The 25,580-nt window shown below is 40.0% G+C and overlaps 1 protein-coding gene across 1 annotated transcript in view; it reads left to right on the forward strand.

Moving 5' to 3' along the window:
* MGAM (maltase-glucoamylase) overlaps positions 1–25,580 on the forward strand; it is a 120,881-nt gene that overhangs the window by 32,750 nt on the left and 62,551 nt on the right. The window contains 17 exon segments of the mRNA XM_055129602.1: positions 636–748; positions 1,025–1,150; positions 2,339–2,470; positions 2,651–2,764; positions 4,001–4,114; positions 5,112–5,196; positions 10,146–10,263; positions 12,092–12,263; positions 13,899–14,015; positions 14,546–14,700; positions 16,625–16,709; positions 17,643–17,699; positions 18,368–18,492; positions 23,020–23,108; positions 23,741–23,790; positions 24,299–24,466; positions 25,423–25,575. Coding sequence (XP_054985577.1) covers positions 636–748; positions 1,025–1,150; positions 2,339–2,470; positions 2,651–2,764; positions 4,001–4,114; positions 5,112–5,196; positions 10,146–10,263; positions 12,092–12,263; positions 13,899–14,015; positions 14,546–14,700; positions 16,625–16,709; positions 17,643–17,699; positions 18,368–18,492; positions 23,020–23,108; positions 23,741–23,790; positions 24,299–24,466; positions 25,423–25,575 — 1,973 coding nt within the window.

The raw sequence follows: 25,580 nt of genomic DNA on the forward strand, positions 1-25,580 counted from the left end.
AGAGTTGGGGGCTGATAGCCTAGAATTCCTGATCGGTAAATAGGAGAGATATTGGCTCTTTTGGTGACTCATAGTTTCTAGGAAGAAATGGGATATAAAAAGGGCACCAGTGGGATAACAAATGACATGGAAAGATAAATGATGCTGAGGAAGAAAAACTGGGTGAAACAGCCTGCTTTTGATGACAGCTATTTGATGGGGCATAAATTCTTTGTCTCAGAGATAACAGAGTTCTTGGGTCGGGGTGTGGTTATGACCAAGTTATTTGTTTACAGAGATTCTGGTTTCAGGTTGATAGGGGAGTCCAAAAACTCAAGGGCCTTTAACTTAAAGTAGTTTTGGTGACATAGTATCTGGAACACCATGAAACTAATGGAATTTTTATGAAACCTATTTTCTGACATGGGAATATTATACTGTAACCACCAATGTTGGGAATTAGTCTCTTCTCATGCCTTGGGATCTGGGGTGCTGTGAGACTGTAATTATCAACATTTGTTCCCTCATTGCCAAATGTTGCGGCATTAGAGTCAACTATTTAAGTTCACATGAGTGGTGATCCTCTAATCTAAAATGTTATAATTATTACTCTAGGATAAATTCTAACTTCTCTCTCCTTTATAAAATTTTTCCAGAGATTACTCTCCAGCCTGCCCCAGCCATCACTTACCGCACCATTGGAGGCATTTTTGACTTCTATGTGTTCCTGGGAGACACTCCAGAGCAAGTTGTTCAAGAGTATCTAGAGGTAATCTCATTTTGTCATGGTGCTGACCAAGAAAATCCTAAATAGCGCAAAGAAAAATCAACCAAATAAGCAATAGGGCTCACAAAAAATGCCTATTCTTATATAAATCTACTATTTTGAGTGGAGTACCTCAGGGATGAGTTATAAAGGGGTTAAAAAATAGAACAATGTTCTGACATTAGTGAACTAGTATGCAGAGAAAAGGGAGCATGCTTTGTACCCGCCAACCAAGGTTTAGAGAAAGTTTTATTAAAGCAGAATAAAACTTTCTTTCAGCTCACTGGACGGCCAGTCCTTCCCACCTACTGGTCACTTGGATTTCATCTCAGCCGTTATGATTATGGATCCCTAGATAACATGAAAACAGTCGTGAAGAGAAACCGGGACGCCCAGATTCCTTTTGTGAGTAAGGCCTTAGGAATCCTCCCCAGTCAGAATCTCCTTGTCTTACTTTCTCCCCTGAGTGATTCTTGCCTGAGTGATATACACAAGAGTTTTACATAGGCAAAAAGCCAGACAATTCTGCTGGACCAACCATTTTCCCATGGACAGATTCATTTTAGTAGGAAACAGGCCATAATTATGCGGTTGGAAGCAATCCATTTCTTTGCCTTTTTTAATGTCATATTAGGAAAATTTTCCTTGACTTAATTTTAAATAATGCATTTTTGAGTTCTTCAGCCATTTTTCCCCTTGTTTAAGTGACAAAATGATACAATCCATACGTGTAATTATTTTTAACGTTTTGAATCTAATATATCATAAAAGGGATGAGGGTTTATTAGAGAGACAAAGGGGAAAACCAAAAAGTTTCTGGGATAACTTTCTACTTTCATTACCTCATTCCCTGAAAGGCAGACATTTAGACCCTAGAACAAGAGTCAATTTTATTTTGGGGTCTATGTTTTAATTTAGGCAAACTCAGAAGGAACAATTGATAAAGACTTGAAGTAGAAGAGAAAAATAAAATAATGGGGGTAGTAAAGTGAAATGAAGGAAGTGGGAGAGACAATACCTTCACCCTTTATCTTAGATTTATTAGGACTTATGTCACAGATATGTGTATATACATATGTCACAGTATATATATGTATATATATATGTATATATAGAGAGATAGGTAGATAGACATCTCTGGCTCTGTATATATTTTGACAGTTTTAGTGATTTTTAAAAATAATTGTGAGGTATCAGTGAGATTGATTTTTGATGCCTGTGGGCAGGGTAAGATGATGTTAATAGCATGATGCCTACGTGAGATAAAGTCGTAGGTAACAACTGATCACTTGCTTTGGAAATTGCTATTGGAAAAGAAGCACTTCAATGCCAGGGCTGGATCCAGATGATGGGAGGGAAGTGGACACTCTGGTGGAGGGTTGGTGTTGGAAGACTGTAGGCTTGAAACCCTATCATTAACAGTAATGCTTATCATGACATCTCAAATAAAATCAGGAACATTAAAAAAGAATTCTCTTGAGAGTCCCACACAGAATCAGTTGTTCTCAGGAATAATCATAATGGTAAGCTTTCCAACTCATTTTAACAACAAAACATCTATGTGCTGATTTGTGGGCATCTGTATATTTTTAGGATGTGCAACACGCTGATATTGACTATATGGATCAAAGAAAGGACTTCACTTACAATCCAGTACAATACAAGGACTTCCCTAATTTTGCTAAGGAGTTGCACAATAATGGGCAGAAATTGGTCATCATTGTGGTATGTGCCACTTCAACCCCCTTCTTTGCCTGCCAATTTCCAATACCTTCTCTTTTATTTTTTGTGTATTTAAAAAATTCAATTTAAGAATTATGACTCACAAAGTCACTGATTCAATATATTATCATTGCGTCTAACCTAATATAAAATTATTCATTGTCCCTTCTGCCCCCTTTTTAGGATCCAGCCATCTCTAACAACTCTTCTCAGACTAATCCCTATGGACCATATGACAGGGGCTCAAATATGAAGGTGTGGGTGGAAACTCCTGATGGAACTCCAATCATCGGAGAGGCAAGTCAAAGGGGAAAGTTGTGGAATGGCAGAGTGAGTTGTCGTGTTTGTGTGTGTGTGTGTGTGTGTTTCTGTGTAAAACTGTTCTGTTTTATGTTACCAGTTGCCTTACATGTTGGGGTAAACTTTACCCTTCATCTTTTTTTTTTTGACAGGTTAAAGCCTCTTTTATTTTTTTTAAATTTTTTAAATTTATTTTATTGAATCACCAAGTGGAAAGTAACAAAGTTCTCAGGTTTATATCTCCGTTATACAATGCTCAAACACCCATCCCTTCACCAGTGCCCAATTTCCACCACCAATAAAAACAAAAACAAAAACAAAAACAAAAACAAAAAACAGTATACATCTTACACCTCATCCCCCAACCCTCCCCCCACCGTGCGTGAGTGATAATTTCACTTCCTTTTCTTTTTACCTTGATGACATTTCAGATTTCAACACACAACTCACTATTGTTATTAGAGTTTCAAAACAGACTCACTATTTTTGTTGGAATTTATCCCCCAAGAATACAGCTCTTTTAACAAGGAAATATTTGATAATAAGTTTTCCACTGATGAGAATGAAGAGATAAAATGTCGCGCGGTTTACAATTTCTGTATTATAGTAATTAAGTCCGCGAAGATTTAGGTTTGAAAATGAATCATTTCCCTTCCTGAAACAGCATGTAGCAAAAGCTTAGTTCACAGTCTCCATACATGGGTGCAAGCACTTGCTGGAACCCCAAATCCTAAATTGTCTCTGGTTCCCGCTCGTTCCACATCCACCGGCTGTGCAGAGGCATGGGCACCCAGGCTGAAACCCCTACCCTTCATCTTTCTTCCCTAAATACCTACCCATATTTCTCATTCTTACATTCCAAGCACTGGCAAGTCCCTTGAAACAATAATTGTGCTCCTACTGGGATGTCAGTATTGTCAAATTTAGAAGTGTCCAGGAGCTGTGGAACTGAAACAATTGGCATCTCTTTGAGATTAGTTTAAAAAACTGCTCTCTAACTATATATACTCAGTCAATTAATTAGTTAATTAATTAATTTGTGACTGTTTGTATTGCGGTCACACGCAGTGGTAGTTAGGGCTTACTCTCAGGGTTCATTCAAGGATCACTCCGGGCAGTGCTTGGGGGACCACATGAGGTGTTGGGGATTAAACCTGGGTTGGACACAAGGCAAGTCCCAGTCCTCTATTCAGTCAATTTAATCTGATCAGTAATTTTTTTTCTCTGCTACAGGTCTGGCCTGGAAAAACTGTGTTTCCTGATTATACCAACCCTCAGTGTGCTGCTTGGTGGACAGATGAATTTGAGCGTTTCTTTAAAGAAGTGGAGTATGATGGAATCTGGATTGTGAGTCTTGAATATTTTGATTTTCTTTTCATGGATGACATGCAGAGTGTGTACATCTGTATCAGAAAATCATAGAGAATAGAAGGAAAGGGAAAGAAAAGCAAGGATAGCTATAATGCCTCTATCAAATACTCTCTCACTATTTTAACCATTTTACTGAAACCTTTAGCTTAGAGTGAAACTAAAATTATTAGAGTTGACAGTCAGCTCAGATCTTCTCTTTTCCCCAAGTCTTGCTTTCCTTTATAAATGAATGGGCTAAAATAAAAATACATCATGCTGTTGCAAAGTATAGAATCTATTCAAAATATGGCCAGTTCAGTGCTCTTTCATTTGCACATGTTGGACCAACTGTCCAGAGCTAAAGTCCCCAGCTGTCTGACAAAACCATGGCAGTGCTACGGTTTAATGCCTCCTGTAAGGTTAATTGAAAACAAATGTAAAGCAGCAGCTGTTCAGCAATATTCAGGAAGCTCAAGAACTGGACCTTTTTCCTATTTATTAGAGAAATGTAGAATATTCAAATTATCCATAGATCTAAAAAGCTGGAAGGAAAAGCCTTCTAAAATGATATTTATCAACCAAAGATGTTTACCAACAGGACTTTGGTTGCCATCTCAATTGCATAGCTGTTAGCACAAGCTTGCCCTCTCATTGTTTTTATGACTATGAATATGCAATTTTGTGTGTTGACAGTTTTATTTGTAAATGTAGAAAATGTGCAAATCATATACACAGATAATAATAAAATATTTTCCATTGTTTAGAGCATTTTCAGTTCTAGTAACTCTAAGCATATCATCTCAAAGGGATTCTAAGAAACTTCAGCATGAAATCTTCAGTGGGTAAAGGAGACAGGAAGATTTATTTCTTCCCATGTACACAGAATTTTTTTGAAACAGAAATGTCTATGATTATTTCTCTGATTATTTACATAAAGAGGATACCATTAGTATAACACAATCCATTTTCTTGATATATTTTCCCTGTCTTATAGGATATGAATGAGGTCGCCAACTTTGTTCATGGTTCAGTTACGGGATGTTCCAGAAGCAATCTAAATTATCCCCCATTCACTCCCAGTAAGTCTTGCTGGCAATGCATATTTGGTCCTTTATATTAATTAAAATAGAAATGAGCAAACTGGCAAGGACATTTGCAAGTAACTGTGCACAGGGAAAGAAAAATGTGGGAGTGTACGCATAAAACTAAGAAAGAAAATCAAAGTACTTTATGTATTCCTTCAGTGGCATAAATTCAGAATGGATAAGCTATAGTCTAAATTGTTTTTGAGAAGACACGGTGCAGAAGACAGAGGATAGTGGCTAGTTTATGTAGATCTCAAGTGTGTTACTCTATGGGCCAGATTTACGAAAGAGAGACCACATAATCAGGTTTGTTTTTTAGATGATGATCAAATTTGATGATATTCAGAATGTAAGGAATAGACATGAACCATAAGATAGAGGGGAGTCAGAGCCTATGACTTGTGAGGTCAAGTCAGTGAATATGTTTGTGTGCTCTGATTGAATTTTGACAACAATGTTAGGGTTGTAGTTCTGAAATCACAGAACTTATAAAAAACTTTGTAGCTAGAGCTCACAGATGAGTTGTATTGTCTTTATTAAGAAATGAACATTGAGAACTGAAGAGATAGTATAGCAAGTAAATGGCACTACCTTACACACCTGGCTAACCTGGGCTTGATCCCCAGCACTCTATACTATTCCTTGACAGGAGTGATCCCTGAGTGCAGAGCCAGGAATAAGTCTTGAGTACTATTGGCTGTAGCTCCCAAATGACATAATACAAAAATTAATGGATCACGATGAAGAATGTGATGAGAAACTAGGGTTATAACACTTCTAAAGACTTCCTATCTTCTGATGGGAAATAGAAATTTGGGACAGATATGTTGGAATGAAATGTAAAGGGATTAAAATCTGTGCTTAAATAGTTTTCTCTCTATTCTTTTGATTATAGAAACTTGTTTGTTTAGTAAGAGAAAAATAGAATAGTAAGACGGTTTTAGAAATATTGATCTGGCATTAATGTATGTCATGAATTCAAAGATGAATAAATTAGAAGCAAGCAAACTTTTGAAAAATTTTGCAATAATTAAGATCTAATTTGTATCTGAACCAGTGAGGTTCAATAGGAAGTTAAGAGAGATTAATAAAAGAGAATGGAGCTCCTTTCTTGACTAGATGTTATTAGTAGAGTGAAACAGTAACTTACCCTTTCAGTCAATATCACTATTCTTTTCTAAAAAATTAACAATTGAATCACAGTGAGTACACAGTTACAAAGTTGTTCATGATTGTGTTTCAGTGATATAATGTTCCAACACCCATTTCTTCACCAATGTACATTTCTTACCACCAATGTCCACTACCTCCCTCCATGGCAGGCAATCCTTCTCTCTCTCTCTCTCTCTCTCTCTCTGTTTCCTTTTGGGCCTTATGGTTTGCAGTACAGATACTGAAAGGTTATCAGGTATATCCCTTTACCCACTTTCAACACTCAGTTCCTATCCAAAATGATCATTCCCAACTATCATTGTCCTACTGGTCCTTCTATATCTTTTCTGCCCTTCACTCCCCAGACACTCATGTGGCAAGCTTCCAACCATTGAGCAGTCCTCCTAGCCCCTGTTTTCCCTGGACTTGGACATTAGTCTCAAATGAATGCAGTCATTCTGTATCTGTCTCTTTTTTTTTTAATTTATTTTTTATTTTTTTAAAAAATTTTATCACCATGTGGAAAGTTACAGAGTTCTCAGGTTTATGTCTCAGTTATACCGTATTCAAACACCATCCCTTCACCAGTGCCCATATTCCACCACCAAAATCCCCGGTATACCCCCCGTCCCCCACCCCAACTGTATAACTGATGAATTTCACTTCATTTTCTCTTCACCTTGATTACGTTCCATATTTCAACACAAAACTCACTATTGTTGTGGGAGTTATATCCCCAAACAAGATAACCCTAATAAGGAGGCAATTGATAATTAGTTTTCCATTAAAAGATTATATGTTTTCAGGTTTTAGAAAAGGTTGCGCGGCCGCATTAGCGGCCGCGTGGCTAGGATGTGTCCCAGTCCCAAATCCAGGAGCCATGTTAGTTGCTGCTCAGTGTTGCCAGGGCTCCATCTGGAGAAGGTGTGCTGGCGGCACCTCCTCCTTCCGCCCCCCCCCCCCCCCCGGTGTTGCTGGCCCCGATTCAGGTCCGGAGCATTGTCCGGGCCACGTTGCTCACCAGAATGCCTGCCGCTTCTCTGTGGATTGTGGCAAGATGGCGCCGAGGGTGGGTCGAGGGCATGACTTCCGACGGCCGGGACCACTTCGAGTTTGTATCTGTCTCTTTTGACTCATTTTCATTCAGCATGATTCTCTCTATGTCTATCCATTTGTAAGCAAATTTCATGACTTTATCTAGGAGTAATCCCTGTGCAATGCTAGGTGTGACCCAAAAAGAAAAAAAAAAGAACTCTAGACTTTTCTGCTGTGTATCCCAGGGTATATTCCCAGAAGTGGTATTGCCTGGTCAAATATTAGCTCAATTTCTAGATTTTTGAGGAATGTACATATTGTTTTTCAAAAAGACTGGACCAATTGGCATTCCCACCAATTGGCATTCCCACCAACAATGAAGGAGAGTCCCTTCTCCCCACATCTGCACCAGCACTTGTCGCTCTGTTTTTTTTTTTTGATATGTACCAGTTTCTGTGGTGTGAGATGATATCTCATTGTTGTTTTGATTAGAATATCCCTGATGATTAGTGATGTAGAACAGTTTTTCATATGCCTTTTGGTTATCCAAATTTTTTTCTTTTAGAAAGTTTCTGTTTATTTTCTCTCCCTATTTAAAAACTTATTTTATTTTTATAAAATTGTTGACCATTATTTATTACATTAAATATTCTAAACCAATCGCACCACCATTACACCTTCCCACCATCATTATTTCTTATTATCTCAACTACCACCCAAACCTGCCCCAATATCAGGCCCTAAATGATTTATTTTGTGTTGATAACTTGTTGCTACAGGTTAAGCCTTGTGTATTAATATTTTCTTAACTGAGATTGGTTGCCTTCTACATAACGTCTCTTCCATTGTGGTGTGCTACTCATGGTAGATCATGCAGAATATGAGATGTCCTGTGGCCACTTTTATGGCCACGCACTACAGGAATTCTAAAATTTTAATTCCTCTCCCATTTTTGATGGGATTGGATGTTTTTCTTGTAAAGTACTGCTGGTGTCTTATATAACGTTGATATTAACTCTTTGTCAGATGAGTATTGGGTAAAAATTTCCCATTCTGTGGGCTATCTCTGTATATTAGACCATATTTCTTTTGAGGTGCATAAGTTTCTTAATTTAATGTAGTCACATTTATTTACCTTTGCTTCTACTCGCTTGTTCAGTGATGTTTTATCTTTGAAGAAACCTTTAGCTCCAACGTGATGGAGGTTTTGCCTACGTTTTCTTCTATGTACCTTATGAATACAAGTCTGATGTTAAGATCTTTAATTCATTTTGATCTGATTTCTGTGCATGGCATTATTAGAAAGAATTCTAAATTCATTTTTTCTGCATGTAGCTGTCCAGTACCACCTGTTGGAGGGATTTTCCTTGCTCCACTTACTATTTGTTGTTCCTTTACCAAAGATTAAATGATCATATATTTGAGGGTGTGTGTCAGGTATTCAACTCTATTCTATTGGTCAGCATGTCTATCTTTATTGAAATACCATGCCTTTTTAATTACTACCACTTTGTGGTAAGTTTGGAGCTGGGAAAGGTGATGCTTCCCACCTTTTTATTAATCACTATTCTTTTTTTTTTTTTGCTTTTGGGTCACACCTGGCAATGCACAGGGTTACTCTTGGCTCCGCACTCAAGAATTAGTCCTGGTGGTGCTCAGGGGACCATATGGGATGCTGGGAATCAAATCCGGGTCGGCCGCCTGCAATATTATCACTCCAGCCCCAATATCACTATTCTTTTTTTTTTTTAATTTATTTATTTTTAATTAGAGAATCACCGTGAGGGTACAGTTACAGATTTATACACTTTTGTGCTTATACTTCCCTCATACAAAGTTTGGAACCCATCCCTTCACCAGTGCCCATTCTCCACCACCCGTAAACCCAGTGTCCCTCCCACCCTCCCCAATCCCATCTCCCCCCCACCCCACCCTGCCACTGTGGCAAGGCATTCCCTTCTGTTTTCTCTCTCTAATTAGCTGTTGTGGTTTGCAATAAAGGTGTTGAGTGGCCGCTGTGCTCAGTCTCTAGCCCTCATTCAGCCCGCAACTCCCTTCCCCCACATGGCCTTCGACTACAATGTAGTTGGTGATCGCTTCTCTGAGTTGACCTTTCCCCGGAACGTGAGGCCAGCCTCGAAGCCATGGAGTCAACCTCCTGGTACTTATTTCTACAGTTCTTGGGTGTTAGTCTCCCACTCTGTTATTCTATATACCATAGATGAGTGCAATCTTTCTATGTCTGTCTCTCTCTTTCTGACTCATTTCACTCAGCATGAAACTTTTCATGCCCATCCACTTGACTACAAAATTCTTGACCTCCTTTTTTCTAACAGCTGCATAGTATTCCATTGTATAGATGTACCAAAGTTTCCTCAACCAGTCATCCGTTCTGGGGCATTCGGGTTTTTTCCAGATTCTGGCTATTGTAAACAGCCCAATATCACTATTCTTGAACCACTTAACCTAAGCCACGTTTGAAGAACTGAAATTGTACTACTGGTCTTACTTGATCCTCTTACTTTTAAATGCTTGCCTGTGGTCTCCTGAGTTCCCTGGAAAGAAAATGTGTATAAGCTACCAGAGAAACTACTGTGCATATATAGCAAACTGATAATATAAAGCTGGGTGATCTTTGGGAGGACAGCCATGCCTAGTGTCAGTCCAGGAGGACACCTTTTATAATTCTATGATGGTCTAGTAGAGAATTTATTTCTAAGACTTTGACTGACAGACGTATTTCTCTTTTTTCCCAGGAGTTCTGGATGGCTTCTTGTTCAGCACTACTCTCTGCTTAGATGCGGTACAGCACTGGGGCAAGCAGTATGATGTCCATAGTCTGTACGGCTACTCCATGGCAATTGCCACAGCAGAGTAAGGCCACTGTTGCTATGCTGTCATGGGATCCAATGATTGACCTGGGTAGATCTGTGGATCAGTTTACCATTTTAAAGAACTCTACAAGATAAGCAGAGTTAGTGAGATTGATGAAGGAAGATACTACCTGGCACAGAGGGAAGAAGCAATCCAGTATATATTTATAGGAAGCATAAAATAGGAGAAAAAGGAATGGCAAAATGAATGAATGACATAAAGAGTAGCTCGAATGAGGTACAGGGATTAATCAATACGTTGTAAAAGCAGAACTCAAGTCCATTTATGTGTAAATCCAGACCCATACATTTTCCTTTGGGGCACACTGCCTAGAATAGAGTATGAAGGACTGAGTAACTTCCAGACCTCACATGCTTTGGGGTTTTAGATACTGACTCAGCATCTGCTCCCATGTTTTATCTACATCTGTGTGTGAACCCATTCTATAGGGAGAAAAATGCACTGGTAATCACACCCTGACACTATAACAACAAGAGAGTCAGACCCAAACCCAAAATAGTTAGTACTACAGTCATAGATGCAATTCCAGCCTTCTTATAATGGATTGGAAAAATTTATAGACCAAAATCTTTTAAGGATGTATGGGCTGATGTGATAGTACAGCTAATAGGGTGCTTGCCTTGAGGGACTTAATCCCCAGTGCCACAAATGGTCCCTAAATCCTACCAGGTTAATCCCTGAATGCAGAGCCGGGAGTAAGCCCTGAGCACTGCTGGATGTGGCCCCCAAAGAAAAATAATGTGTATAGACTTTTAAGTTAAAAATACAGATGATTAAAAAGTTATGTTTACTTATATAAGTGGACTGGTACAAATAGAATTCTTTGTTAATTTGTCTATTTTCAGAGTTGTTCACAGTAATTGATTACATTCAATATTTCAACACTAATCCCACCACCATTACACCTTCCCACCACCATTATTTCAAATTTTCCCACCACCACCCAAGTCTTCCCTAAAAGAAGATGCTAAATAATTCATTTTTTATTGCTTGTTACAAATATTTGACTAAACATGATACAAGAAGATTTCCTTAGAGGAAAGTGTGTGAAAGTTGTTGTATCTCACCTTGGAGCCATTAAGCCTCTGAATTAGAGATCATTAGTATGTTGTTAGAGTTTGAGTCTTGTGTGCTAATATATACAAATGTACATATATAATCATATAAGTATATATTTTTAAATCAAGATTGGTTATTTTCTACCTTACACCCATCAAATGTGGTATGCTACTCTTGGTATATAAGTAGCATAATTGTATGAAATTTCAGGGTACATGCTCTTGGAATTCTAAAATTTTTTGACAGAGTGCTAGAGTGAGACTCAAATAGAATTCTTACAAGTATCTTCTTATTACAACTGTATGTTTAAAGTATTTCTACTTAAAAAGAATATTACTCAAAATGAAGTCCCAAAAGGATATTAATAAGTTTATTTTTGTGTATGTTTAAAACGCCCTGCTGTGACAGACCAATGCACATACATCTATGTCCAGTTAAATTTTATCTTTGTTTCATAAAAATTGTGTGCCTTGAATAATTAGTCTTTTCAAGACTGATTTTGAAATTATTTGAAATGATGACATTAATGATGTTTGTAACACATCTTAATATACAACAAAGCACAACATAAACATACTGATGTGGTCTGGTCCCAAGAACAACCTTCAAGGAGAGTATTAGAAACAAAGAAGCGGAGTACTATTCACTGTTTAGATCCTCAGTGTTATGGCTTTTTCCCAAGAGCTGCAGCACACTGGTGATACCTTCTAACTCCCCAAATCTCTCTCTCTCTCTCTCTTTCTTCTAGAGCTGCCAAGAAACTGTACCCTGGAAAGAGGAGCTTTATACTAACCCGCTCTACCTTTGCGGGATCTGGCAAGTTTGCAGGCCATTGGTTAGGAGACAATGCAGCTACCTGGGATGACCTCCAGTGGTCCATTGCTGGCATGCTTGAGTTCAACCTGTTTGGTATTCCAATGGTCAGTCCTGATTTTAAGCTCTTTCACAAACCTCAATTCTTAGGCATTCCCATTCTAGAAACTGTCTGAATCATAAGGCTCTCCTTTCTACAATCCACGATCAGAAATTTACTCTTTTTTTTTTTGCTTTTTGGGTCATACCCAGCGATACTCAGGGGTTACTCCTGGCTGTGCACTTAGGACTCACTACTGGTGGTGCTTGGGGACCATATGGGATGCCAGGGATCGAACCCGGGTCAGCCGCATGCAAGGCAAATGTACTACCCTCTGTGCTATCGCTCTGGCCCCAGAAATTTACTCTTTTGAGAGTACATATTCTTTTGAAAGTAGAGCACATAAGTTTGCTCCCATGGTATTCTTTCTTAGGCTGCCTTATAAAGATAAAAGTACAACCCAGTGTAATATATATATGCAATAATATGCTCAAATCCTTATACATGCTATGGATCATTTCACAAACGGAACACATCTCTGAATCCTGCACTCAGAGAGGTGCGTGATGCTGCCTGCATTCAAAACGGCTTTGGAACGTTTTAGTTAAATTCATCATATGTATCCACTGAGGTCATCTACATGCAAGGTGTTGACTAGGTATGCCTGGTGATGATGGAGGATGAAAAAACTATACTGTTAGAAATAGCTTTTTTTTCACCAAAGTCTTCACAATTTAGTAAAGAAGATATAGATGTAAGCAAAGAGTTATAACAAGTGGCAAGAGGGATGTATAACTCAAAGAATATATAATAAAATGTTAGGAGAGATTTTGAGAAAGGGTTTTACTAACTCTGACAAGAATATGACATACAAGGAGTTGCAGGAGAGAGTTGAGAGAAATCCTTTGGGGAAGATGGCACTTAACTTTGAAAAATTACATAATTTTTTTTTACAAGGCTTTACAAGACTTACAAGGTAGGTTCAGAAGTTAACCTACAGTCTAGCAAAAGCAGTTTTGGGGGCTCATTTGATGTAATTCTAAGGATTGGTGTGTACAAGTGACGAATAGGCAATGCTTTGTGGAAGATTGCTTGGAACTAGGTATTGAGGACTAAAAGAGTAGACCCCAACAGTATGAAGTATATTTTAATAGGGAGTGACCATGGAGGTGTGGCCTTTGGAAGATTAATTCTGGTAGTGTATGGGCAAAGTAATAATAGCTTGAAATGGATAGATAGCAGAGTGAGTAGAGTGCTTTCCTTGCAAGCAGCTGGCCTGCGTTCAATCCCTGACACCCCATATGGTCCCCTGATATCTTTAGGAGTGATCCCTGAGCATTGAGCTAGTGTATGTCCTGAGCACCAGTGGTGGACCCAAAACAATATATATATACATATATATACCATCAATATTTCTAACTACTCATTAAAAAGAGATTTACTTATATTACCCCATTTACTAAAACCCTATGTACCCATTAGTGGCTACTTTAATACAAGGAAGAAACTGAGACACAGTAAAGGAAAGCAATCTACTCAAGCCAACCAATGGAACATGGAACAGAGTGAACACAGGGTACTACTCACTCCCGAGCACGTTGTATTAGCCTCCTTGGGAAGAGGTCAACAAAGATCACTTGGGATAGGAATCTCAGGTGGGGTTGAGGAATTAAGCACACACGATGCTTGGGTGTCCTTCCAGGTAGGAGCTGACATCTGTGGCTTCTTAATGAACACCACTGAGGAGCTCTGCACACGCTGGATGCAGCTGGGAGCCTTTTATCCATTTTCCAGAAATCACAACAGCAAAGATCTCATGGTAAGTCCCCCGTCAGAATGAACATGGCACACACTGGGACTGGATTCTGTCTGGGTCCTTGGCAAGATGTCTGTGGATACAGTTCCTGTAGGTGCTTCACTCTGGCCAATAAATGCTGCTGTTTACAGTGGACCAGAGCTTGCATTGTTCCATTCACACACGTGCTGTCCCAGACCCTGTGCCTGCTCCTACAGCCTCCTGGGAATGGTGGGTCTAAGGGGTTCCATCTGTGCACACGAACTCCATTGCTTATCTTGCAATAAGAATTTAATGAGGCAAAACTTTAAAATGAGACCTGCAGCAGCCTCCAGAGAAAAGCACCCTAAGCTGTGAATGAGGCAGGATGAGATGCCAGGTGAAGAATGGCCACCTGCTTGGGGAACTGATGGCCCATTGCTTAACTGGGATGCCGTTAGGCCACTAAGGTCTTTCCACAAAGAAACTCAGGGTTGTTTTGAATGGAGCCTGGAACCTTGCAGGAACCTTGCCTGGAACCATATTGCATGTACAAACCCTTGTTTCCCTCATAGGAACAGGATCCCGCCTTCTTTGGAGCAGATTCTGAAGTGGTGAAATCCTCCAGGAAGTACCTGAACATTCGCTACACCCTACTGCCCTACCTCTACACCCTCTTCTATCGCGCCCACACCAGGGGAGACACCGTGGCGAGGCCCCTTGTGCATGAGTGAGTTGACCAAACCTAAGGGATTTTGTTAATGTAAGTGGGTGTCATTGACTTGGCGAGACACCAGAGCAAAGGCTAAAGTAGTCTCCCATTATATATGGGGATACATGTAAAACCCTGGTATGCAGTTGGTATTTGCAAAGCTATTGCTACCCACATACTATATTAGGGATTCAGTGTCTATCTTTGTAGACTGTTCTCTTTGTGGCAGAAAACTGCCCTCCCGTTCCTGGGACTTGGTGTCTGTTCTCTGTTCTGCAACCAACTAATTCTCTTAGAAAAATCATCAAAGTTCTTTCTTTTGAATCATTTAAAAGATTCAATATCCAGAAGGTAACCATCTCTTCTGCATCACACTATGTTCAGGCTTTAGGGACAAGTCTTCCATTTAATAAAATAATGAGTTCCAGATTGGTTATTGCCTACTAACAAATAAAAATATTTAAGAACCTCTCTTTTAAGAAATTATTTATTTTATTGAATCACCATGAGATACACAATTACAAAACTATTCATGATCAGGTTTCAGTCATATTCCTTGTCGGCTGACCCCGGAGTTTGGAGGAGTCGGTCCCAGGCCGCTCGCCCAGCTGGGGCGACCCAGGCCACGGGGCAGATGTAGGAGGAAACGAGGGCCCAAGAGGGCCAAGCCGGTTGATTGATCAGTTGCCGTTTATTTCATTCTCTCCACGCACCTGTTCCAGTCTCTCCCAGCTCTGAATCTCTCCCCCAACCTGCTCTTCCAGCCTAGTTAAATCCCCCCAGCATGAGGGGGTTGGGGCTTAAACATAGGTGTGGTCACAGTCAATAGGGTTAAAATTCTTTCCCTTAGGGGATGCTGCTCCTAGGACAGATTCTCTTTCAGCAGGACAACCCACAGAAGGGTCAATCCCATGCATGAGTGTATTTCTCCTCTCCTCGTCCAGCAAACATATAAGCATTCATAATATTAATCATTTTGTATGGACACAGGAAGAGATGCATTAAGCTTACAAGACTGCTCTCCTGGGGCCATCTCGATCTCAGACTACAGTGCTCAGGCCAGATTAGTCTTTCTTATCCCTAGCAGGGTCCTAGTCTCGTCGTTCCTTTTGGATCATGACAGCATTTGTCCATGATCAAGCTCTTAACTTATTGTTAAGAATTAGGCACTTTGGCTAGGCCCATCTCGATATGAGGGTAACACATAACTCACCGCTTACCCTGGGTCCATCCCATCCCTTGTCAGGACCCTGCTTTTGGGGTGCTAGGAACTGAGGGCAACTGAGGCTTAAGTCGAGAAAGCAGATGCCCGGGAATAGATAATATTCGAAGCCAATTAAATCCCAAGTTACAAAAGCATAATATTGTTTTCTTGTGTCTATACAAAAGGGACATTGCTTTAAAGTAAACTATTCAAAACACACAAGGAGAGGAGAAAGGCAATATTAACTTACAATATAAGTTCAGTGTCCTAGAAAGATCTGACCTTACAAATTGACAGTCTGATTAGGGGGAAATGCTGATTAACTGTTTGGGGAAGAGAACATAGAAGTGGTTACAGTTAGCAAAGAAATGGGAGTGACTCGGGAGCACCTTGATGGGTGTGACTGGAATAAACCTAAGCTCCTTGTGGCTATGTTATCCTACAGGTGATTTCATTAATTTTTCAAAGAGGGGCATAGAAAATTAAGTTACTGTCTGAAATCATTGCCTGGCATAGGTACTGAAAAAAGGAAATTTTTTCCAATCTTGGAAAAGAATCAGAGGGTAATTGGGCTGGTGGGTTGGATCTGATTGTAGAAGAAGGGTGGTGGGGTTTGAGCATGTCAGAGTAATTTGGAAGGAGTTGCCCCAGGAGACAGCCGACTTCTTTTAGTCAGCTTGTGGGGAGAACTGTTAGGAACATCGCCTGCATCTCAATGGTCATCTCTCCCACTTCCAGGTTCTATACTGACAACAGCACGTGGGATGTGCACCAACAGTTCTTATGGGGTCCTGGCCTCCTCATCACACCTGTGCTGCAGCAGGCAAGTGTGCCCCCCACCCAGATACACTGGTCTCAGTTTTCATTCCTGTTGTACCCTGCATGTCCCTTTCTGCAAGCATTGCTCTTGATTTTGTTCCAAAGAGAATATCAAGAGATATTTAAAGGATACCAAAGAGGACATCAAAATTGACACCAATATTGATAACATCTGAAAAAAATACTTCCATAGGTTTTTTTAAGCAACAAGTTAAAGACTTAAGTATGTGGTGGGACCTGTGGGACCAGGTTCCCAGATAGTGCGGAAGCATCAGCGTCTTCCTGTAAGTTTGGGTGCAGTGTTCTCTGTCTCCAGAGCATCCTAGAAGACTTGCTCTGTGTCAAGAGACAAGGTAGGACAGAGACCAGGAAGACTGTTGTCTCTGCTGCTTCGTGCTGGTCAGAGAGAGGCCACGTGCCTCAACCTTGAAGAGGACAGAATAATGGCACTCATCTCTGGGGACTGTTAGGAATCCACTGATAAAAGCTGGAATTAAAAAAACTGGAGGGCCATTCCTGGTGATGATCAGGGGTTACTCCTGACTCTGCACTCAGGATTTACTCCTGGTTGTGCTCCGGGGTACATATGGAATACTGGAGATTGAACCTGGGCTGTCCACATATAAGGCAAGTGCCCTACCCACTGTAATATCTCTCTGGCCCCCAAAGCTGAGGGTCTTTTTTTTAACCATAATATGCTCCATTTAATGATGATAATGATGAAGATGAAGATGATAAACATGCCTTTTGCCTTTTGGGGTGGAGGAATGTTTGCCAAGTTATTGCTACTATTCCTATCAGAAAATAGGCGGAGGGTAGGTGCTATTTGATAGCAAACACAAAGACCATTTATATACTCAGTTAAATGTGAATTGGTTTAAAAAACATTCCTTAGTAAATATTAGAAATGAAGAACAATATCTTGTTTTGATTCCAGGGTGCAGACAAAGTGGAGGCATATATACCGGATGCTGTCTGGTATGATTATGAGACCGTGAGTATCTTTGACTTTTTCTCAAACTCCCTGAGGCCAAGTTGCAGGTGTAAGACAAGGTGTGCATAAGCACGTCCATTTGTGTGACTGAGCAGTGTTCCTCTAGTGTTTGCTGCAAATCTGAGGCTAAATTAAAGAAGCAAGTCTACGTTGCTTTGTAACAATCTGATAATATCTGAAAAAATACTTCCATACACTTTATTTCAGCAACAAGGTCGACTTCAGTATATGGACAATTATTGTGGGGACCGATGGACAATTTGACCTTGATTGGTAGTCAGATACCTTGTTATAGTAATGACCAATTCCTATAATATTTATCTAGCACGACAGAGCCTGGCAAGCTACCCGTGGCGTATTTAATATGCCAAAAACAGTAACAACAAGTCTCACAATGGAGTCTCATGATGGAGACGTTACAGGTGCCCACTCGAGCAAATCGATGAGCAATGGGATGACAATGATACAGTGACAGCCTGATTCTGATCAAAATGTTCTCTCAGCTAATGTAAAACAGATTACTCTGAATTTTCTTTTTCTCATGCATGATTGATAAAACAAGACATTGGGTTGGGTGGGGAGAGGAGAGAAGTGTGGATAACTGAGCCCATGAGCTAGAGGTGAGTCTGTGATGGGACTCAGGTCTTGGCTTTGTCTGCCTGCCTCAGGGGGCCCAACTGAACTGGAGGAAGGAAACAAAGACCATGATGCTTCCTAAAGACAAAATCGGACTTCACCTCCGAGGAGGCTACATCTTCCCCACCCAGCAGCCAGCGACAACCACAGTGGCCAGGTACTGCCCAGCGGGGAATTTCCACTGAACAGAAATGCTGACTAAGCTGAGCAAACTGTTTTCACGTGTTGTCCAAATGGAAGAAGCTGAAGCATGGTGTGGGTGGTGGAGAGGAAGATCACTAGGGTGTGTGTGTGTTTGGGTGGGGTGTGTGTCATCAAACTCTGCCCCTTGTTTTTTATTGCACCACTATGTGATAAACAGCTACAAAGTTGTTTATGATTGGGGCTCAGTCATACAATATTCCAATATCCATCCTTTTGCCCTTTCACCAGTGTACATTTCCCACCATCAGTGCCCAATTTTCTTCCAGCCTACACCACCCCAGCCTCGCCTGCCTCAATGACAGGGACTTCTCTCTCTCTCTCTCTCTCTCTCTCTCTCTCTCTCTCTCTTTCTCCCATCCCTGTGGCATATTCTTATTTTTAAATTTTTTAAATTTATTTATTAATAAATGGTTCAAAATTGTTTGTAACATTCAATATTTCAACACCAATATCCCCTACCATTGCACCTTCCCACCACCGTTGTTTCCAATGTTCCCAACCACCCCTCAAGCCTGCACCTATCACAGGCCCTGAATATTTTATTTTACATTGATTTTTACAAAGAATTCTCAATAAGTGATCAAAACACGTTTCCTTAAAACAAAGTGTGTGAAGATTGCTGTATCTGCACCATGGAGTCAGTCATTAAGTCCTAAGTTTACAGGATAAAATCTGTATGTTAATATTTTGTTAATTGTGACTGGTTGTCATCTATTTTACATGCTATCCAATGTGGTGTGCTTTTCCTGGTTTATCAGTAATGCAGAGTTTGAGATGTTGCATGGCTGCAAATGAGGCTGTATGCTCCAGGAATTCAAAAAATTTGAATGAGATGATACATCTCAAGTGAAATTTTTAAGTGGATGGTGACTTTGGGTGCCATGGATGACTCAGCCTGATCATGGGATCCGGAAGCATCTCTGCAACTTTCCAGATTTATTTATGAGTCTCTGGATCATTGCCGGTTAATGAGTTTATTTGGTACCAGAGGCAGTTCATGGGCATGACTGCTGAGGCTTCCAGAAGAACAGGGAGATGTGGAGAGGTAGCCACCCCCAACTCTGTGAGACCCTAGAGATTTCAGCCACAAAACCTGCATAATTGAGATTTTCAACAAATCAATTTCTAGATGAGTTTTATTCCCAATAGTGAAGTTCAGCCATGAGCATGGCGGCAACTGTGCAGTGTGGAGGTTTTCGGCTATTGGGACTTTTTTTTTGGAAGGTGCTGGACTCACCAGCCCCACTCTGGGGTGCCCTGGATGACTCATGCCTGCTGTCATCATCTAAGAAAGCTGTGATTTAGAGTTTTTGTTCAGATGATTGGGAACGAAAAACATTAATCTCTGCCCCTCCTAAATCTATTGCATTTTTCTTCAAAACACACTGACTGCCAAATGGTCAAACTTCAGTGTTTTTTTCAGAACTGATGGAACTTTAGCCCTAAAACCTCTCAATTTCAGCAAATGAGGTCTGTGTATCACCCTGTCTGCCTCAGTCCAATGATCCATCAATCAGGCTGTGCTTTTGATTCATTTACTTTCATTTCTAGGTTATTGGTGTGTGTCTGTGTGTGTGGCGGGGGGCAGGGTAACAGCAGTAGGGAGGAGGCTCATCTTCCCATTCCTATTGCTTTAATTTCTCATTTTCTCACACTGAGTAATTTTGTGGTATGAAATGGACTTAAAAGTTACTTGTGAACTTTCTGTCCCCGCATGTTCCAGTTCTCTCATTGCCCTGATTTAAGACTCAAATCACAGACCCCCTTTCTACTAAGGCTCACTCTGTATCTGTCTCTTAAAGAATCTGAGTGTTTTTAACGGACAGCATGTTGATTGGAGACTACGAGCCTGTATTTGAGCTTCCTTTTCTTTTTGATTTTACAAAATGTAGATTTTGTTTTAATGGTATTTATGGAAAACACATTTGTGTTTAAGACCGGTTGGTTACCTTTTCCTATTATCCACCTTTAGGTTGTTCTGCATTTAGACATCAAAAGCATTTATTCAAAATGAAAAACCTCAGTTTGTTTTTCTCCTACTCGAAGTTCAAGGGCTGTTTATTTGAAGGGCACTCAGGGCTATTCACATTCTGATTCCACATGTCTTCCCCTGATTACTGCTGAGCATGTCCTGGTGATCTGTGATCCTGCAGGGCCCCAGAAACACCATATTCTTGGTTCTTGCATTGACTCACCAGTCTGGTTGGCTGAAAATTATCAAGAGTGACTCTAAGAGTCCCCAAACACTATTTACGAGACCCCACTAAAAACAAACAAACAAAAACAAACAACCCAACCACTACTTCTTCATAATATAGTCTATGGATGCGTCTCACCAAAAATATCTCTCTTCTTAAAGCTACCCATTTATTTTACTACATTTATTGTTCAATTTTTAGTTTGTTTGTCATTGGACCATCCCTGGCTATACCTTGCTATACTCACTGTTTTCCTTCACACCTAACTCCAATTCCACCTGCAGAGATCTTCTCCAACCCTTCCAGCAGAGGGAGTGCTGCCACCGACAATTTTCTGAGCATTTTTTTTTTTCTGGACTCTCTTGCTCCGTAGCTGAGTTTTCTTATATCTGTAATATTAAGTAGCTCAATCATCATTATTTTATACTCTGAAAGTTCTACTACCTCAAGTTTTTAGGGGAACAGAAACCTACGTGTTGGACAGTTTCCTTGTATGCTGATTAACAACTATTTGTTTTCAAATTTGTTGATCTAAACATGGGTCCCTTCCTGTAGAGATAGATAGTTTCTACTCTCCTTGGTCAGAAGCCAGAACAGGGATCTTGTGTTGTAGGTAATCTGGGATCAGGCACTATTGAGCGTGTGGATCTTTCTTGATAATCTAGGTCTTTGGGCCCATAGAAATGTCATTCTGGGTTCTTTTAAAAAATATTTTTTAGTTTATAAAGTAGTTCACACTATTTGATTACATTTAATATTCAAACACCAATCTCACCACCATTACACCTTCCCGCTACCATCGCTACCATATTTCAGATGTTTCCATCCTAAACCCCAAGCCCTGCCCCAAAGCAAAACTGAAATAATATATTTTGTATTGTTTGTTATGAAAAACTGCTGATAATACTACAAAAATGTTTCACCAAGGGGTCATTCAGCCCTTCTATAAGAGATTACTAACATGTTATTAAAGGTTGAACCTTGTGTTTATGCATATATGAATATATGTATGTACATACATATACATATATATGTAAACAAAATATTTCCCTCTAAAATTGGTTGCCTCCTACTTAGAACCCCATCAGATATGTTGCGATACTCTTCAGGTATGCGTAGGGTATGTGGTATAAATTGTCCAGGAATAGATTCACTTGTGGGTGAGGCTCGGCCTGAACATGTGGAGAGTGGCCATGAGCATGGTAGCAGTTGAGTTCTGGAAGCTTTCAGCTGCCAGTGCTGGTCCCTTGGGGTGGGGAGGGTCTCACCTACACCCCTCCGGGGCACCCCATCATTCTGCGTTCTTATACATTCTTTACCTTCTGCGTTACTCCTTGCTTTCTGCTTCATTGACTAAAATTGTTGAATTTCTCTTATAATATTCTAGGTCCTCTATGGAGCTGTGACCAATTTCTCTTTGGGTCTTTTAGACTTCTTAGCAAGTGAAAGATACTCAACCAACATGTGTTGCATTAAAGCAAGTAATCTAGTTGTCAGAGTGGAGAGTTGAACCCTAAAAGACCGCAATAGTGAATGTGGGGTCACTGGTGCATTCAGCAGAAGGAAATTAGGGGTTAGGTATCTACAGACCAGCAGACTAGACTTTGAAAACCACTGGCTGAAATGGCCTTTCTCTATAGTTATTTTTTTCAATTTTAGGTGCTTTTGAAATATTATTTTGTGATTTCTAAACTAAAAATGGATACCATATTGTTTCACTTTCTGTTAAGAGAAACCGATAATCAAATTAGGAAAGTTGTCATTTCATAAAATGTTTTTTAATCAATTTTACTGGCTTTGGAGTCAAAACAATTTTAATGAGGGAAAGTCTGTAAGTTCCCCAACTGCAATAAATGTGTGTGTGTGTGTGTGTGTGTGTGTGTGAAACTGAGGATTAAACCCAATGCCTCACATATGCAAGGCGAGTGCTTTATCACTGAGCTACATCCCTGGGCTCTTTTGTATGTCACCACTGGTTATCCAGTTGAACCAATTTTTGTCTATGATTTCTTTATCTTCTAGTCATCTGTATTCTAAAGAATAGCTGCACCCACAGCTTTAATTGTCTCTGTTGCAGTGATTCCAGCTCCTTGCTGGTCTTTCAGGGTATTCTTATCTCCTCTGACTGCAGATTCTTATTCTACTGGAAGAGGCTCCTTTTGATCTTGACATATATGAAGAAACAGAACTTTCTGCTGTGGCTAATGTTCCCGAGTTGAAATCTGTGGAAAAAAGATTCTTTGAATCCTAAGCCTGTCTCATACATGTATTTTTTTCCACAGCCGGAAGAACCCTCTTGGTCTTATCATTGCCCTGGATGAGAAAAAAGAAGCGAAAGGTGAACTCTTCTGGGATGATGGAGAATCTATAGGTGAGTGTTATTACTACCATGTTGCTACACCCAAGTCTGCATCTTTGAGCTACCTCACCACTCCACTGTGGAAGAAATCTCACTAGGCACAGAACCATTAACTATTCTCGAGAAGTTTAGTTTGAGGTGCAATGTTTAGAGGTGGTGGTAGATGAACCAAAGGTGAAAGAAAATAAATTTCTACCTTTTAGAACTTTTGTATTGCTGAGCAAAGTAATTCAAGGCTTTCTTTGTATTGTCAAAGAACTTCTGAGAGAGAGGCTTTACTGTTCCTGCCATTTGAAGTGGATGTTTCTTTCCCAACTACTTGTGAACTATTGTGAACAATATGAAAGACACGCTCCTGTTAGTGAGACCTTAAGAAAACACTTTGTGAAGGTGCCTCGATCTAGCTGTGGGACACATTAGCCATTTTTCATACTAATGTTGCTATAACAAGCACAGGGAATAGGTTTGCGTAAGAGGTATGCAATGAAAGAACTTGGAGTTGAAGGAAATGGGAAAAGGGAGGCTTGGCCTTGGAGACTATAGTCTCATCATTCGTCAGAGGTAGCTTCGAGGAGAACCAGGGTGAAATCTGTCCTATTACGACAACTAGACAGCAGTCTGACTCACTTTTCTCTCACTTTCAGATACTTTGACCCAAGACAAACATATCTTCTATGAGTTTTCTGTCACCCAAGTGAGTACTCGTGTGTGTGTGTGTGTGTGTGTGTGTGTATTGTTTGTTGTATTTGGTGTTGTTGTTTTTGGCCCCAAGTTAGTGACACTTGGGTGATATTCCTGGTACCATGTATGTTTGGGAACCAGGCTATTGGTGTTGACGAACTAACCCTGAGCTCCTGCATACAAATCATCTGCTCCAGTCCTTTGAGTTATCTTTCTGGTCCACAAGTAGCATATTTTTATGAAATCTGGGTGTGAGATTTGTCTATTAGGATCTGACATTACAAGTCAACAAAGTCTGATTTGGGGATAAAGGCGATTGACTGGTTGGGGATGCAGAGCACAAAGAAAGAGATTACAGACAAACACAGAGGAATGGGAGTGCCTTGGGAGCACTGTGATTCATGTTACTCAGTAAACCTAAGCCGCTTGTGGCAGAGGAGAAAGCACAAACCAATGTTATCCTAAAATGTATTGTTTGACAACCTGTGTATTATTGGCAAATACTTCTGCTTGTTTTATAGAACCGCTTGGATATGAAGACTTCACCTTCAACCTACAAAGATCCTAATAATTTAGAATTTCAAAACATTACAATACTCGGGATCCCATCTGTTATGAACGTAATAGTGAAACAGAATGGTGCTCCAATTCAAACATCTCCCGATGTCACCTATGACAATAAACGACAGGTAAAAGTCCATTTATTGGGATAGCCTATTAGGATTTTCATAGCTTACAATGTTCTTTTTGACAAGTTGCATGGATTCCTGAAGGACTAAGGAATGCTTTAATTCTTCTTTATGACAGACAGAAAATTTGGAAAAGAAGCATGACTGGGTTAGAATGAATTAGAGAAACTGCATATTTTGCCTCCATTTTGGAAGTGGTGCTGGCACTAGTTCAGGGTTCGACATTGTCAGGATTGAGGATGTTTTTCCTCTGTGATTTGAAGTAACTGCTATAATGGGATTGGTTACAGCAGTATAAAAGTGTATATAGCGAGTAAATAAATAAAATAAGGAACAGACCCTCAAAGCAAGAGAGTATAGATTGGCCAGCTAGTGCAAACATGCACAGCTATGAACTCAGTAATTAGTTCTCACCTGGAAATTTTGTTTTCCAAACAGAAAAAAAGTGAGTAAGAGGAAACTTTTACATGGGGTAGGCAACTATCAGTGTATTCTACAAGCAGGCATGGTTTTTCCAGAAAGGGCATTTAGACAGATACAATACTCAGACCAAGAAAGTAGACCAGACCCATCTAAGGACACTAAGGACTGAAAATAGCTTTGTGTTAATCTGTAAGTATACAAGTACAATAGGCAGGATTCACTTTTGGAAAATGATCAGTTTGGATTGAATTTGTGATCAGACTTTGAAGGGTTTAAGGTAGTTGTCTCGACCACTGGCCCATGAACCGGTATTGGTGTGAAGTTGGGGTTGAAAACCATTAGTTTGCTGCCATAGTTTTAACTGCCAGTCAATAGACCAGTAGGTCGAACAGGTGTGCTAGTCTGAAGATGTAAAAAGGTTAAAGTATGTAAAAAGGTAAAAGGTCTGAGGTATCTAAATTCGAAGGACCTATCTGACCTGTCAGCTCTTGCATTCCTGAGCATGTTCCCTTGCTCTTTCTCTATTCATACAGATCGCTTACATCACAAATCTTAAACTTACCCTGGGAGAAGCATATACCTTGGAGTGGGAAATGCGTACAATGAATGAAGATAAAATAGACTGTTATCCTGACCAGGATGGTGCCACCCAGGAGAAATGCATTGCACGTGGTTGTGTCTGGGAGGTAAC

Source organism: Sorex araneus, chromosome 1, assembly GCF_027595985.1.
Source record: "Sorex araneus isolate mSorAra2 chromosome 1, mSorAra2.pri, whole genome shotgun sequence".
Lineage (NCBI taxonomy): Eukaryota > Metazoa > Chordata > Mammalia > Eulipotyphla > Soricidae > Sorex > Sorex araneus.